The 14,580-nt window shown below is 43.5% G+C and overlaps 1 protein-coding gene across 11 annotated transcripts in view; it reads left to right on the forward strand.

The window, feature by feature from the left end:
* The window catches only part of BEND7 (BEN domain containing 7), an 81,959-nt gene that overhangs the window by 39,474 nt on the left and 27,905 nt on the right, over positions 1-14,580 (forward strand). For all 11 annotated transcript variants that reach the window (XM_019460749.2, XM_019460740.2, XM_019460741.2 and 8 more), the window contains one exon: positions 5,130-5,355. In XM_019460749.2, coding sequence (XP_019316294.2) covers positions 5,130-5,355 — 226 coding nt within the window. The remainder of the gene's footprint in view (positions 1-5,129; positions 5,356-14,580) is intronic.

Raw genomic sequence — 14,580 nt, forward strand, 5'->3', positions numbered from 1 at the left:
CTCTGTGCTGACAGTTCAGAGCCTGGAGCCTGCTTCCGATTCTGTGTCTGCCTCTCTCTCTGCCTCTCCCCTGCTACTGTTCTGTCTCTCTTTCTCGCAAAAATAAATAAACATGAAAAAAAAAAAAGTCTTTTAAAATTAAACACTTAGTTCTACCAAAATTTTATCAAATAAAAAATCTACAAAGGATTGGCCCTTTAATGACTTCCTCTAATTTTTATCTGATTCACCCTTAAATATGTGCCAGTATGTAGCTTACACATACTTTGTGATAGAACTTCTGCCCGAGCATTTTTTACTTAATACAGAGCATCTACCTTACAGTACAGTTCTGTTCATAGTACATCCAATGTAGAGCCTCATCAACACGGATTCTCAGCTCCAGGTAGACCAACTAGACCAAGCCTGCCCTCCCATCCAGGGTATTCTCATGGGTTCCCAGCTCACTGGCCGTGCTCTGGGCATTGCATTTAATAAAGAGTAACAGTGTTTCCTGCCAAATCTACCTGGAGCAGACCTGTGTTCTAGGAAATGTTTTCAGTTTTTCTCAAATAGAAGCAGATCGTGTTTGTAAGCACAATAAAATCACTTAGGAGGGGGTTTTGGTGGCTTTTTTAAATTTCGTCTCGTGAACTAAAGCTCATTTTCCTAGAAATACATCTGACGTGCTGCAAAGTAAATAGCAAACAATAATAAAGGATCATTGTACACGAAAGTATTACGAGCAGAAAGACTTAACCTCACGATCTTTCAGCCATCTTATAAATTCCGTTATGTGCATTGAGCCCCAAATCAGTTAGGATTCCACAGAATCCTGACTCTTCATCCACGTTTTTTTTTCCTTGAGCCAGTCATAAACTTAACTAGTTAGCCAGTTGAGTATACAAACTACTGTATGTAATTTATTACTTTTCAGTTGAAAACCTGAGACTAATGTCCAATATGAATACTCATACAGTTCTTTTTACTTCTTTAACCGATGACCACATGTAGCTAGCTATAAACATGTTTTACTGTCATTGGGCATTGTTAATACCTGATGTAAAATAGCCTATATCAGAAATGTTGCCTCTGTGATTACTTGACATGATCTCTTTAAAATTGTTTTACATATTTTCCTTTAGATTATACAGGGGAATCACATGATATCCTCATAGGGACTGAGGGGGAAATCTCTTGATTTACCTGGTTAGGGGATTCCCCCACTCAAACTAGACCTTGACCCCAACTTCTACTAAGCAAAGGGAGGCCACAACTGAAATGCAAAGAGAAACAAGAGAGTTAACGTCCACAGGCCCGGGTCCATGAACATTTTCAAGAGTCATTATGACTACATGTAGTTTTTGCCTTCAGAACTTTACCCAGTGCAAGATATGACGCCACTAGATAAGGAAAATGCAACATTTGATAGGCTATTGTGCTAAGTAGCTGCGGTCCTGAAAATAAGCAAGACGTCCACGAAAATCCAAATTTACAGTGCGAATTCAGACTCCTAACTCTTAAAGTGATGCCTCCAAGTGTCATAAATTCTGCCCCATCCTTTGGATGTCATCATTTAAAGATCATATGACTTCAGGAATCAACAGAATCTGTAAATTAGCGTATTAGCCATCTGTCTTCGCTGGAGTCAAATAGCGATTCTGTCAGAGGATGCCTAGTTTGTAAAATGATAATTCATTTGGAAGAGTGTGGCTCCTAGCATAGCCATCATTAGTAAGCAGAGAGGTCTCGTTTAAAGTAGCGCCAGTCAACAAAAAGAAGGGGTTCGATGATACAATGGAGTTTTAACCTGTTCTTAAAATTTTTTTTTTTTTAACGTTTTATTTATTTTTGAGACAGAGAGAGACAGAGCATGAACAGGGGAGGGGCAGAGAGAGAGGGAGACACAGAATCGGAAGCAGGCTCCAGGCTCTGAGCCATCAGCCCAGAGCCCGACGCGGGGCTCGAACTCACGGACCGCGAGATCGTGACCTGAGCCGAAGTCGGCCGCTTAACCGACTGAGCCACCCAGGCGCCCCTTTAACCTGTTTTTAAAAATATATGCACAACGTTGTCGATCGTTACGTGGTAGTAAGACACTGTCACTGTATTTATAAAATGGAGATCAAAAAATTTCATAGTGAAAGTTTGAGATTAGTTTTCTTCATGTCTCAGAAAATAAAGCTACCCTCTCTTTTTAAGCAATCAGTTTGCTGCTTTGCGGCACCTTGTAAGACATAGCATTAGCACCCGTTACTACGAAATCTGCATATGAGAAAGGACAGAACAGGGGCACCTGGGTGGCATATGAGAAAGGACTGGACAGGCAGGAAGGGGGCAAAGGTTAGTCACCTCTGCTCCTGCCACTGCTCTTACTGCCTCAACTGGTAAAACTGACTCCTTTGTAAGAGGCTCATAACTGGGTGAGCTCACGTTCCTTGATCTGGAGAGAACACTTCAAAATAACAATGTTTGTCTGTCAGTAGAAAGCGGACCAGGACATGCTGACAGCTTCTGCATTAGGACAGCCTCTCAGAAATCAAGATACTATTATCCGTTAGTGAATCTCTGGGCTCCACAGAAACCTCCAGATACTTAGTTTTAGGAGTCGCAGCAAATGCTAGAAACAGTAACTGCGTCTCATAAAATGCTATCCCGTCCCTTCCTTGATGATGCCCATCCCTCATCCCTCACCCCGAGGCAGACGTTCACCCACACTTCCTGTGTTTTGGGATAAAAGGTCTCTAAATCAGTATTATTTTCAAATGGATGAATTTTGAGTGAATTCTTACACAGTGTTTTGTTTACTCTGTATTCTGACAAATAGCTATTGGGCAGTGACTGGGCGTTTGGCACCGTGAATACAAACAAGCACACATTCTGATGAGAAGCACAAACTGCCAAGCAAATAAATGCAGTGTGGAAAGTGCCAGAAACACAGTTCATAGACAAGGCTGAGTATGTGAAGGAAGGAGGGCTCATTTCGCTTGATGGCTAGTTCAGGTCACTATTCCTCAACCCGGGTCAAGTCCTCCAGGGTGAGTCCAAGGGCAAGTTCTGGGAGTCTCAGGTCAGGTGGCTGAGCTTTAAGCACCTGTTGAATGGTTTCCCAAGTTCAACAGAGATAGATGAACGAGTTCAGTTGGTGTTTCCCCCTTTTGACTCCTGAAAATTTGAAAGCTTCAATACCACCCTAGCCCCTCAGATAGCTGCTTCTGCAAAGGAAATTGGGACTCTTTTTTTTTTTTTTAAATGGCTTGTAAATGATACATAGGAGCACGGAGCAAAAATCTGAGATCAATTCATTTAGAATAAGGTCTAAATGCAGCCAGCCATAGGATATGCAGAGCAAAACTCTGGTTATGAATAAAAACTTCCCCTTAGATTATGATGATAAAAGTCTCTCAATGTGATATTTCCACATTGAATCATTCAACAAACCTGCATTGAGCATCAGGTGGTGCGACAGCTTCTTTTCTAGGAGTTGGCGGTGTAGCCTCTGGCTCCCAGCCACACACCCCCCCCACACACACACACACACTTTTACCAGCTGCAAGACCCAAAACTCAGCAATCAGTCTAACGCCACTGCCCTTACGGTGATATTTACCAAGCATCCAGGGACTAAAAGTTGAAAGGCAAAGTGAGGCAGAGAAATGAGACAACCTTGTGGATAATCCAGTCGAGAATTGCATTTGGAAAAGGCAGGACCCAAACTTCCCACGTCATCAGAATCATTTGCAGCCTCCTCTGGACCCTCTTTACTCCGACTGTAGTGTGTTAGGCATTCTGGGAAGCACGAGGCCAAACAAAAGTGATAATTCCTATTCTCCAGGAGAAAAACTAATCCCGGATCCTCGTGTTTGTAATATGGTTTTAAAAATCCAAAGGAGTGCCGGGCTTGCAAAGTGATTAAGTATGGTTATTCAAGAACAAGCTTTTGTAACACATCTTAGAACCAATGAGATGTTCTTCTGACTTTTTTCCTAATCAAAGTTTACCAAGTGCATCTCATCATGTTACTGTTTTAGAGTTATCATTATAATCAACAGCAGATGACTTAATAGCTTAGATTATGACTAATGAACTTCTGCCCATTCGACAAGAACTTATTGAATATTTACGATGTGCCAGGCCTGAGCGATACAGAGTCTGACTTACAGGCATCAGGAAGGGCCACAGTCTGATACCTAATTATATGGTATAATAAATACACCCATAAATAGCAGTGACAAAGAGTGGATGGCCACCTCCACGGGAAGGCATTTATTCTAAATGTTCACTGGGCTGCCGAATGAAAAGACAAGCTATCCGCGTCCTCGAGTGCTGACAGACAAGATATTATTACTGTCTGAGCGTATTTCACACTACTTAAAGTCCAAGTTGAAAGGCGCCTTCCAAGTCTCCTGCTTCAACATCCCAATCGGAAAATCCCTGATGGGGAAGCAATGTGACCAGAGCATCGGTTTTCCAGTGGCGCTCTGAGACATAGCTTCAGATTCTCCTCCCAAAAGTAGCGGCGAGAGGTGGAATTGAATTACCTTGGGCACCTGCTCGTTGTTTTTATTTATTTTATGGGTTAGTTTACATAAGGTTTCACTGGAGGAAAAAAAAAATACAGTTCCACAGCTGGAAACCACCGGCATGGGCCTGTGGGGCAGTCCGATGTTTGTGTCCGTACGCAAATGAGATGATTTAATGTTGGGGAAAGTAATCTGGAAAGTGTAATGCACTGAGCACGTTTAAATTATTTTTAAGTCATTTGGTTACCATCTCTTGGGACCGTAGTGCCTTCACTTAAAAAAGGAGGGTGTTCCACCCAGAAATTTCCCATCCCGTGTAGCTTTACAATTACAGGAGTTTGTGATTATCCTCTTTCTCTTGACTGTTTTCGGAGACAAGAATGCATTTTCAGCGTGCTCTTCTCCGTTGCTTTCGAAGAGACTTAATGCTGGAATTAGAGCATCGTATTTTGTAATAACTAGTCACTGGTTTTATAAGTCGCAACTACTGGCACACAAAAGCCAAAACCATATCGTACGCAGGGTATGGACACTTCAGTAGCTAGTGATGTTCTTCTGTTGCACATATGCCCAAAGGCGCATGCTTCAAATGTTGCTTTTAATGAAATATTTATGTTCTTTTTGGTAGCCAGAAGTGCAACTTGCTGAAGGCTTTGATGTGTTCATGCCTAAATCACAGCTGGACTCTATATTGTCAAACTACACTCGCTCAGGAAGCCTTCTGTTTAGAAAGCTGGTGTGTGCGTTTTTCGACGACAAGACTTTGGCTAACTCCTTACCCAACGGGAAGAGGAAAAGAGGACTCAACGACAACCGGAAAGGACTAGACCAAAATATTGTGGGTGCAATAAAAGGTTGGTCTGCATCATTTCATTTTATGGGTTCTTGGTTGAGCTTTGCCTTCTTTTCATAAAGACGCAGCTGAAATTGTACTCAGCTAACTGGAAGCGAATTGAATTTGCCCTTGGCAGTTTTCACCCACTGGTGTGGCTTTCCGGTATGACCTCTGACACTCACCACCCCAAGTATCACTAGAATTTGGTATTTCAAGGGTGATGTTGGCTTGTTAAAAATCATTTCAGAGCCAGTTTGATTTGCTGCAGAACCAAAAAGAAGTGTTTTTCTTGATTGTCTCTTAACATGAAAGTATCTTTCTTCGTGGTAGTTTCTAACTAAGAACTTCACCAGAATATGATTTTGACCTAAATTGTTAGTTATAAATAAGAATAAGGCTCTGATGCTTTTTTGAAAACAGTTCTCTCCAAAGTTTGGAAGTTGCTTTATGAGGTCATTGCTTGTAAAGACTATTTATTTATTTATTTATTTATTTCATTTTTTTTTTTCCAATAAGGCTCAGTGAGGAAGTTTAACAAACATTAACATTTTTTTAATGTTTTATTTATTTTTGAGAGACAGAGCATGAGCAGGGGAGGGTAGGAGGGGCGGACAGAGGATCCGAAGTGGACTCTGCACGGACAGGAGCGAGCCGACGTTGGGCTCGAACTCACGAACCGCAAGACCATGACCTGAGTTGAAGCTGGATGCTCAACCGACTAGGCCACCCAGGCGCCCTTCTAAAGATACTTTAAATGTCAGTGACCCCACTCTGAAGGCAGATCCCGTGTACCTCCACACATCCCTGGCCTGCTCTGCTCCCTCTGGTTGTGTATGCAGTCATGCCAGCTACATGCAGAGAAAACCATGAGTCTCCCCGCCCCCCCCCTTAGCGCTCATGAACAGGTGCCTGAATTCCACTGCGTCACAGCAGCCAGGCAGGTGCAAGTATGAGTTCATTTACATCCAGTTCCACATCATAGACCTATTTCTTAACTTTCAAATGTCCGTGGATAGGACTCTGATAAATGTAATTTCAGGTAATAGAAATATTTAAATATTTTTTTTAATGTAAATGAATTCTCAAATATGAACACAGCTACCATGAAAGTGGAATTTGAGGATCAGGCCTTAATTTACACTGGAATCACTGATAAGGATTCTTCACTGCTCGGTCCCGGCCTCACGTGGCTTGTGGGCCGGGACTGGACCCAGAGAGCCTTCCTGCCTCACTTCTGCTTCCTGTTATCTTGCAAAATGAGTAAATGAATTTAATAGCGCTTTAAGGATACTTGGAAACCCACAATTAACTTTACAAAATATTGTGATTTTTTTCTAAACAGTTAGCAAGTACCAAACAGCCTTTGTTGGTGGCCAGAAGGACGTAAGCCTTCAGTAACAGAAAATTTATCATCCTCCAACAGAGTTTTTTCACTTAAAGTGACAGTTGAGTTGTATGACATAAGAAAAGCTACAGAGACATTACAATCCCTGTCATTTCTGAAAAGGATGATTCAGCCTGAAGTGACACTAAAAACAAGATTACTGAATTTGAAGAATGGTCAGTGACGTAACTGAGACCAGCTAAAGTTGAGAAGGGTCTCATTTCCATTTAATATGTTTGGAGCCTTCTAGAAACACGAGGGTCAGGCTGATGACGCTTTTTAGGCTGAAGCTTTTAAACACGTTGAAATGTAGCTAGGAATTGTTTTAATTTCCTTCTTTTCAGGACAGTGTATTAACAGTATGCAAGTATTTGGAAATGAGGGAACTGTAAATGACCGTGTCCCATTTGAAATGACAGTAGAGGAGTTACCTTTATACTAGATGGTAATGAAACATGTCATTACAAGTAGAGTGATAGGGGTTGCTTCTGCCATTTTCAGTGGAGACTGGACATCATACAATAGTTTGAAAAAGTGTATTGCACAGAGAAATAGAGAACATGCCTTAATTTTCTTCACAGCCCTACTCTTTAGCTAGAAGTAAAAATGGTACCAAGGTGGGCCATCTGGGTGGCTCAGTCGGTTAAGCGACCGACTTCGGCTCAGGTCATGATCTCGAGGTTTGTGAGTTCGAGACCTGCATCGGGCTCCGTGCTGACAGCTCAGAGCCTGGAGCCCGCTTCGGATTCTGTGCCTCCCTCTCTCTCTGCCCCTTCCCTGCTCATGCTCATTCCTCCCCTCTCTCTTTTTCTCTTTCTCTCAAAAATAAATAAACATTTTTAAAAAAGGATAATAAGGCTTCTGCTCCTCATACTCAATAAAGCAGATTATTCAAATCAAAGACCTTAGGTTTTCCATACACTGTTTTGTTGAATTAAATCTGGCATTAAAATTCTATTAAAACAACAAAAACACTTTAAAATGGACAGAAACCCAACCATAAGCCACCAACTTAAGTCAACAAATACTGTATATTCACTTGTTTCCTTGTAGGATTTACTCATAAACATATGTTTTGATCTAGACTTTCCCCCTGGGTACAAAAATAGTACATGCTTGTAAAAAATCCAAACCATAAAAACGTATAGAAAGCTAAAAGGCCTCCATAGTCCCACTCTTCAGAACTTACTGCATACATTCCTACACTCTTTTTTTTTTTTTCCTAAAATCTTTATTCACAATATGGGTATGGTATCCGATTTGTCTTTCTTAACAAGGACATTCTGTTTATACTGGTCAGCCAACATCTTTACCTGATTTATTCTGATAATTTCTTGTAAGCATCTTGAGGACAAGCTGTAATCTTAAATATGTTTGATTACCTTTTGTGCTTCACTGAGAGCTTTACATATAGTAGGGTTTCCATCAGTACATGTTGGGTGAGTTTTTATTTTTTATCTTGACTTTGGCCCTAATTCATTGACCTAATAGTTCTGGTACTAAATACCCATCCTTATGTCTTCTCCCAACCAATCTGAAATGATAGATATCAAAAATGTTATAAATTTCTCCCAGTTTTAATAAAATGCCAATGAAAGCAAAAAAAAAAGGGGGGGGGAACCAAAGTTCAGTATAAATTTGGGTACAACTCTCTTGATTCTTTGATACTTTTTTCCTTAATTTCCTTAATTCCTTTGATATTTTTTTCCTTTAGCTGCAAGTTTATTAACCCACATATTACGATATAAAGTGGTTTTTGAAAGCAGCTAGTAATTGAAGGTTACTCTACCCGGTTTTTCTTGCTACTTATTGGTAGAGATAAAAGGGGAAATTTACTTCCCCCAGCCCAAGTCTTTTGAATCTGAGTAATCTGGGCAAGTGATAAAATGGTTTCTTTGTACACAATAGCAGCAAAGCTACTCATGTTACCGTTGGTGTCTGCCACTTAATTTAAAAAAAAATTTTTTTTTAATGTTTATTTTTTAGAGAGAGAGTCAGAGCGTGAGCAGGGGAGGGGCAGAGAGAGAGGGAGACACAGAATCCGAAGCAGGCTCCAGGCTCCGAGCTGTCAGCACAGAGCCTGATGAGGGACTCGAGCTCACAAACGATGAGATCACGACCTGAGTCGGACACCCAACTGACTGAGCCACCCAGGTGCCCCTACCACATACTTTAACAAAATTTTATAGATATGAAGTATTGTCTTTCTTCCTCTATCCTTTAGGGGATAGTGCACCAATACTGTATTAGTTTCAAAAGTCCTGCAACTCGCAATATACAAGACTGGTCAATTTTATAAAATATTAGAACTAAAAATAACAGCAGATGCTGACTTTGTTTCAAATGAAGTGACTATGTTGGTTAAAACAGCAGTGGAGGGGGGGGAGACAAACAAAAATCTGTAAAACGCTTATAATAAGAACAGAAATGGACTGAAGAAGAATCTATTGTGGGATTATTAACAAAGCTCTTTGTAGTGATAATTAATATTCCCCCTGACAGTATCTTGAAAATAAAACATAAGCCTCTTTGTAGAGATCACATTTTTGACATATTTTCCTCTGTTTTATGGTAGTTAACACTTTCTGGTAATTCATTAGAAATTCATTTATAAATATGATGCAAGGTATTGATGATGAAAGGGTCTTTAATGAGAAACAGTCACCTGAGCACTTTGAGTCTAACTCTGGAAAGAAGCAACTTAAGATCTGATTAAGTGGAGCCTTAGATTTTAGTGCCAAGGATGGTTTAGTATCTTGAATTTAATTCAGAAGTGATTTCATGACCAGGATGTAGAATGGAGGTCAGTACCCCGGTATGCTGTCCTCACTTCGTGCTACACCTGCTCAAGACCAGCTAATTCTTGATATCAGATGTCAGGAAACCACGCAGTGTGCCTTAGTGAGAGTTATTTGAATACTGATACAATCCTCGGATCTGGTGCTCTTCAGAAGACATAGTTGCAGTGAAGCAATTTGTAATAATTTTTTAAATGTTTACCTATTTTTGAAAGAGAGAGAGACACAGTGAAAGCGGGGGGTGGGGGTGGGGGCGCAGAAAGAGAGGGAGACACAGAATCCCAAGCAGGCTCCAGGCTCCGAGTTGTCATCCCAGAGCCCGACGTGGGGCTCGAACCCATGAACCGCGAGATCATGACCCGGGCCCAAGTTGGACACTTAACTGACTGAGCCACCCAGGTACCCCGCAGTGGAGAGGTTTTTAGAACCCGGGTTAGGGTTTTTAATTCAGCTTCATAGTGATTAGTTGAGAAAGTTTTATTACTATCAAACTCTGCTAGATTCTTGAATCTTCTTGCATTCAAAGGAAATGATGTGCACCTGTCAAGTGAAAGATCTGGTCGACTGCTTACTTAGTTTACTTTGTTTACTCCGTGCAACCCCCGTGTGCAGCCCAAACTGTGGCTCCCCTGGAGGGTAGTCAGTGCCGATGGTCCGCTGGGGTCAGAACCTCCCTGCGAAGGAAGGGAGCTCTTGGTTGGTGCTCCTCCAGAAACTGAACTGTGCCTCTAACAGGGTTAGAGAGCCCGACCACAGTCGGCATCACCCCCTCAGAGGCTCTGCCCAGCCGACCACCAAAAGCTCGCGTCTTATTCCAGCAACTCTGGGGACCTGTGGGGTCTGTGTGAGTCCTGTCACAATACTTTCACCTTCCGTTTTTATTGTACGTCGTCACCATTCTGCTTTCAGTTTGACCTCACAGGGATGTAAATTAATATGGTTGGGGTAGAATTTACGTCCACTCTATCATTCATTTCTTGACAGTAAGTTGTGTGTATCCTGAGAACTTTCTGTAAGACCAGGGAGGGAACGTCGGCTTGGGCTTGAATATCCTAACAGCGCTGGTGATGTGCTCTTCATTTACACGAGAGGAAACTGAGGCTGTGAGAAGTCAAGTCAGCTTCCTTAACTTAAAGATACACAGGAAGTGGTAGGGCCGAGATTTAACCCCAGGCCTGTCTGGCTCCAAAGCCACTGTTTAGCACAGCTCATTGCTTTGGAGTATCTGGGAGGAAAAAAGAAAAGGTATCCCAACTTTAAATTTCCATCTCAAAATGCATCATTTTGAATTCTTTATAAATTCCCCTAGGAAAGTCACCATACTAATCATCTAAAACAACTCAGTCACTGTGTACGCAAAGCACATTCAGAGTGAATTTCTGGGTAAAAGGGTAGCTTTACCTCAATTTACTCTCTAGCTTCTAGGCAGGTCTTCCCCGGAAGCTAGTGATCGTCGGTCCCATCATGCTAGGGAGGAGAACAGAAGTGTGATCCCTTCCCCAAGGAAAAGAGTCACGGCTCAGACTCTTGCAGCATACAGGACCACAAAGAAAGAGCTTGAAAGTCACGCTGCACGTAAGTAATTTCTCAAAGTTGCCTGTAAATTAAATTTGAGCTGCACTGTTTGGCAGTTGAAACCAACTGATGAATGCTTTAATTCAGGAATCCTTTTGGAAGATAAATCATCGTTTGTTAATTTATCTGTTCGTATTTTGACATATCAGATCAGCTTAAAACAGGATACGCTGCATAATGTATAACAGCAAAATAATACGTAACAAGTCTATAATTCTCTCACACACACAGCCCGTCTCTCAGCTTTGTGACTCTTACACAGTTGTTGATTATTTTTCCCCACTCTTTATGGAGGCCCCGTGACAAGTAGGTGGTATTGAATCTTAGCCATTCTATGTGTAGAGCCCTGTACGTTCAACCCCTTCCATGGCGGGTCTCGTATTTTAGCGTGCATCAGGATTACCTGAAGTGTCGGTTCAAAATTCAGATTTCTGGGTCCCATCCTCGGAGACTGATTCAGTAGGTGTAGGGTAGTCCCAGGAATCTGCCTTTGAACAAGGCAGATGGTTTGACACGACCCTTGGAGGATCCGAGCCATCGAGCTCCTGATGCTGATGGCCGATTCTAACATACGACAGCCCTCCTGGGAAACCGTCTCCTTCCTCTGTTCCTTAAGAACAGCCCTTTTTCTGAAGGCTGCCCCGCTCGTCTCCTGGAACAAGCGAGACGACAGTGCGTGTCGACGCCTCTCATCCTTTTAAACCTCTGGGGTTCGACGTTATTCGTGCCGGCTGTGTTGTGCAAGGTCCTCGTTTCAGACATGCCTGTGGTACCTCACCAGGACTTCCCTGAAAAACTGCCTAGTTTACCAAGGCGGGCGAAAGGCCTTTCCAGACTTCAGCACGACTCGAACATCTGGGTCCCAGAACAAATGCTGTATAGTTTTCCCTATTAAAGGCTTGAAGAAAGCGCGGCTTCCCTTGTGGGCAAATTCCCGGCCAGTCTCCTGGGCCGCAAGTTCAGAGCACTTACTTCGCCAGCTTCTTCACCAAACATTGTGACACCAAAAAACATTGTCCTTGCTGCTTCTCCACGCCTGGATAAGTCATGAGAACAACCAAAACCTTCTCAGTATCATTGACCTCGCACACGCAGAAATCATCAGCAGGCGTGAAAGCTCTGTTAACGGCCCCCACCTTGGTGCCCACCCGCTGCGAGCCAGGAACATGTGATTTACGGCTGAGTAAGGCATGGCCTCTGACCTTCAGACGCGTCAGCAGTGAGCCACGCACACAGAACTGTCCCCCAAGGCAGAATAAAATGAGCGTCAGAGTGCCCGTTCCTGAATGGAGGGAGAAAGCACAGAGGACGGACAGCCATGGAAGAGAAGGCCTCACACAATAGGTGACTCTGAACCAGACTTTACAGGATGGGAAGTGTGTCCCGTGCAAAGGGATGAAAAAGTTGACTACAGAATAGGTTTAATGAAGTTTACGTTAAATAAAACATGGGTGAAAGCCTTCCGCCTCCAGAACTGTTTGAAGTCTGTTCAAGTTGATGGGCCTTGAGTCCTCACCAACCTGTTTGTTTACCTGGAAGCATTTAACTGCGTGAATATAAATATAAACGCCAGTGAAATGGGCCCGGGATGAAAGCCAGTTTACCCCCCGGTGGGGGGGGGGGGGCGATTTCAAGCAGAAGCTGCTTTTTAAAGCTTCTTCCTGAGCTTCCGAAGGCAACATCCCAGACCTGATGAAGCAGAATTTGGGGGGTTGGGGCCACAGCAAGTCAAAAGTCTGTTCCTACTTTGTCCCTGGACTTCCATAAGCTCAAAAAGGAATCTCACCCTCCTCAAAATTACACATCCTTTTGCTTGCCACGTGAGGCACAAATAGAGGTGTGGGGAGATCTGTTAAGAAGGTCACGGCTTTTGGAGTCTTTATCCAGCCTCTCACGTAATGGGCAGGAACCAGTTGTAGGTTAACTTGCAGGGATTCAGCTCTGACTCCCAGTCACCGAATTCTTACAAAACCTGCGTTTTAACACCCCTGCTGGGGTTGACAAAGACAGCCTCCTGTCAAGAGAGGTCAGTTTCTGTAGCACAAACGGGGCCACTCCAGTGTCATTGTGGGTTGCACAGGGTTACAGGTACCCCCTTCCCGTTGTTGACGTTGTCGACTTGCGTACTTATTATGACAGTTTTCTGGCAGATTCAAGTAAGAATGTCGCAAGGAAGGGGTGCCTTCCCGGTTTGCACAGTGGCACCATATGGGCCAGCCAGGGCCCCGGAAATAGAAAGCAGTGTTTTCTGTATAGCCCGTCTCCTTTTTCCGTGGATCCCGCAACAGATTGGCTGATCTCAAACGCCTCCCCACCCCTCCCACCAGCGTCACAATGTAATGCCACATCTCTGTTTTCTTTCCCATCGTGGGGAAGCAGAATTGCATAAGAAGTCCAGAATTGGTGAAATTATGGTCCTCATCACTTTTCTCCTGGACCTATAGTTGGTGCCCATAATCTGGCAAATGTTTCAGTTCAGTTCCATGAATGGTCATTGACGATCTCATATGAGATATGCCTCAAAAATCTGAGAGATGCAGGAATTGATACTCACTTGAATTCCCGCCGTAGAAGTGCGTATGCAAATGATCATGGAATGCATACAGTCCCTGCAGTATTGTGGACTGATGGTAAGCCCACCCAAAAAACAAACCAACAAAGGAAAAGAAAAAAACTAAGAATAAGTCAGCTTCCATTAAGAAAACCCCTTGAAAATCCATCGACCTTCACTTAAAATTGAACCGAGCGCTGTCATCGATTTTGCCTGCCTTTAAGACATCTTTGTATAAAAGCAAGCGTGGCTGTGTCTATCCCGTTAAAAGCGCCCTTAGAAGAGAGAGGTGTTGCCTCTTGGAAGCAGCCCAGTCTTCCCAGGGGCTGCACCCCTACACTCAAGTCTCCCGTTACACTGTGTTTCCAGGCTCTGTCTTTCCTGCATCTGGCTCTTGGTTCGATTCTGATGCTTCTCTATGGCCGGCTCCTGGTATTTCTCAGAACCTTAGCCTCCCCTCCTCAACCCCTTCCTTTGATCACCGAGTAAATCCAGTATTCCGTAAGTACCTCCCACCGCACCTCTTCCTCACCACCCACACCATCAGCCTAGCCATGTGCAGCTCAGTGAGGGCCGCTCCTCATTAGAAATGTGCACAGAAGTCAGGAGCGAGTGAGGCCAGAGACGGTGGGGACTAAGACACACAGAACATTCCAGCTCAATCGCAGGGCTTGGGGCCCGGCCTGGTCTTTTTTTGAAAGAGTCACGTGTGCCCCTCCTACCCCCACAGCCTGAACGGCAGCACAGGGCTTCTAACAGAACTCCCCGGAGGTGCCTACATTCTGCTTGCTACCTCTGAAAGCTCGGAATCCTCATCAGTGCCTTTTTGCCTTTGCCGCTAATCCCCCTCCTAACCCAGCCCTGCCGGTTCTTTTTGTCCTTGCTCCCTCGCCCCTGGTCTTCCGCTTCTCTGACGCCCTCCTAATCCAGCTGGGC

The sequence above is a fragment of the Panthera pardus genome, unplaced genomic scaffold (genome assembly GCF_024362965.1).
Source record: "Panthera pardus isolate Hobbes unplaced genomic scaffold, ASM2436296v1 HiC_scaffold_6, whole genome shotgun sequence".
In the NCBI taxonomy this organism is placed as follows: domain Eukaryota; kingdom Metazoa; phylum Chordata; class Mammalia; order Carnivora; family Felidae; genus Panthera; species Panthera pardus.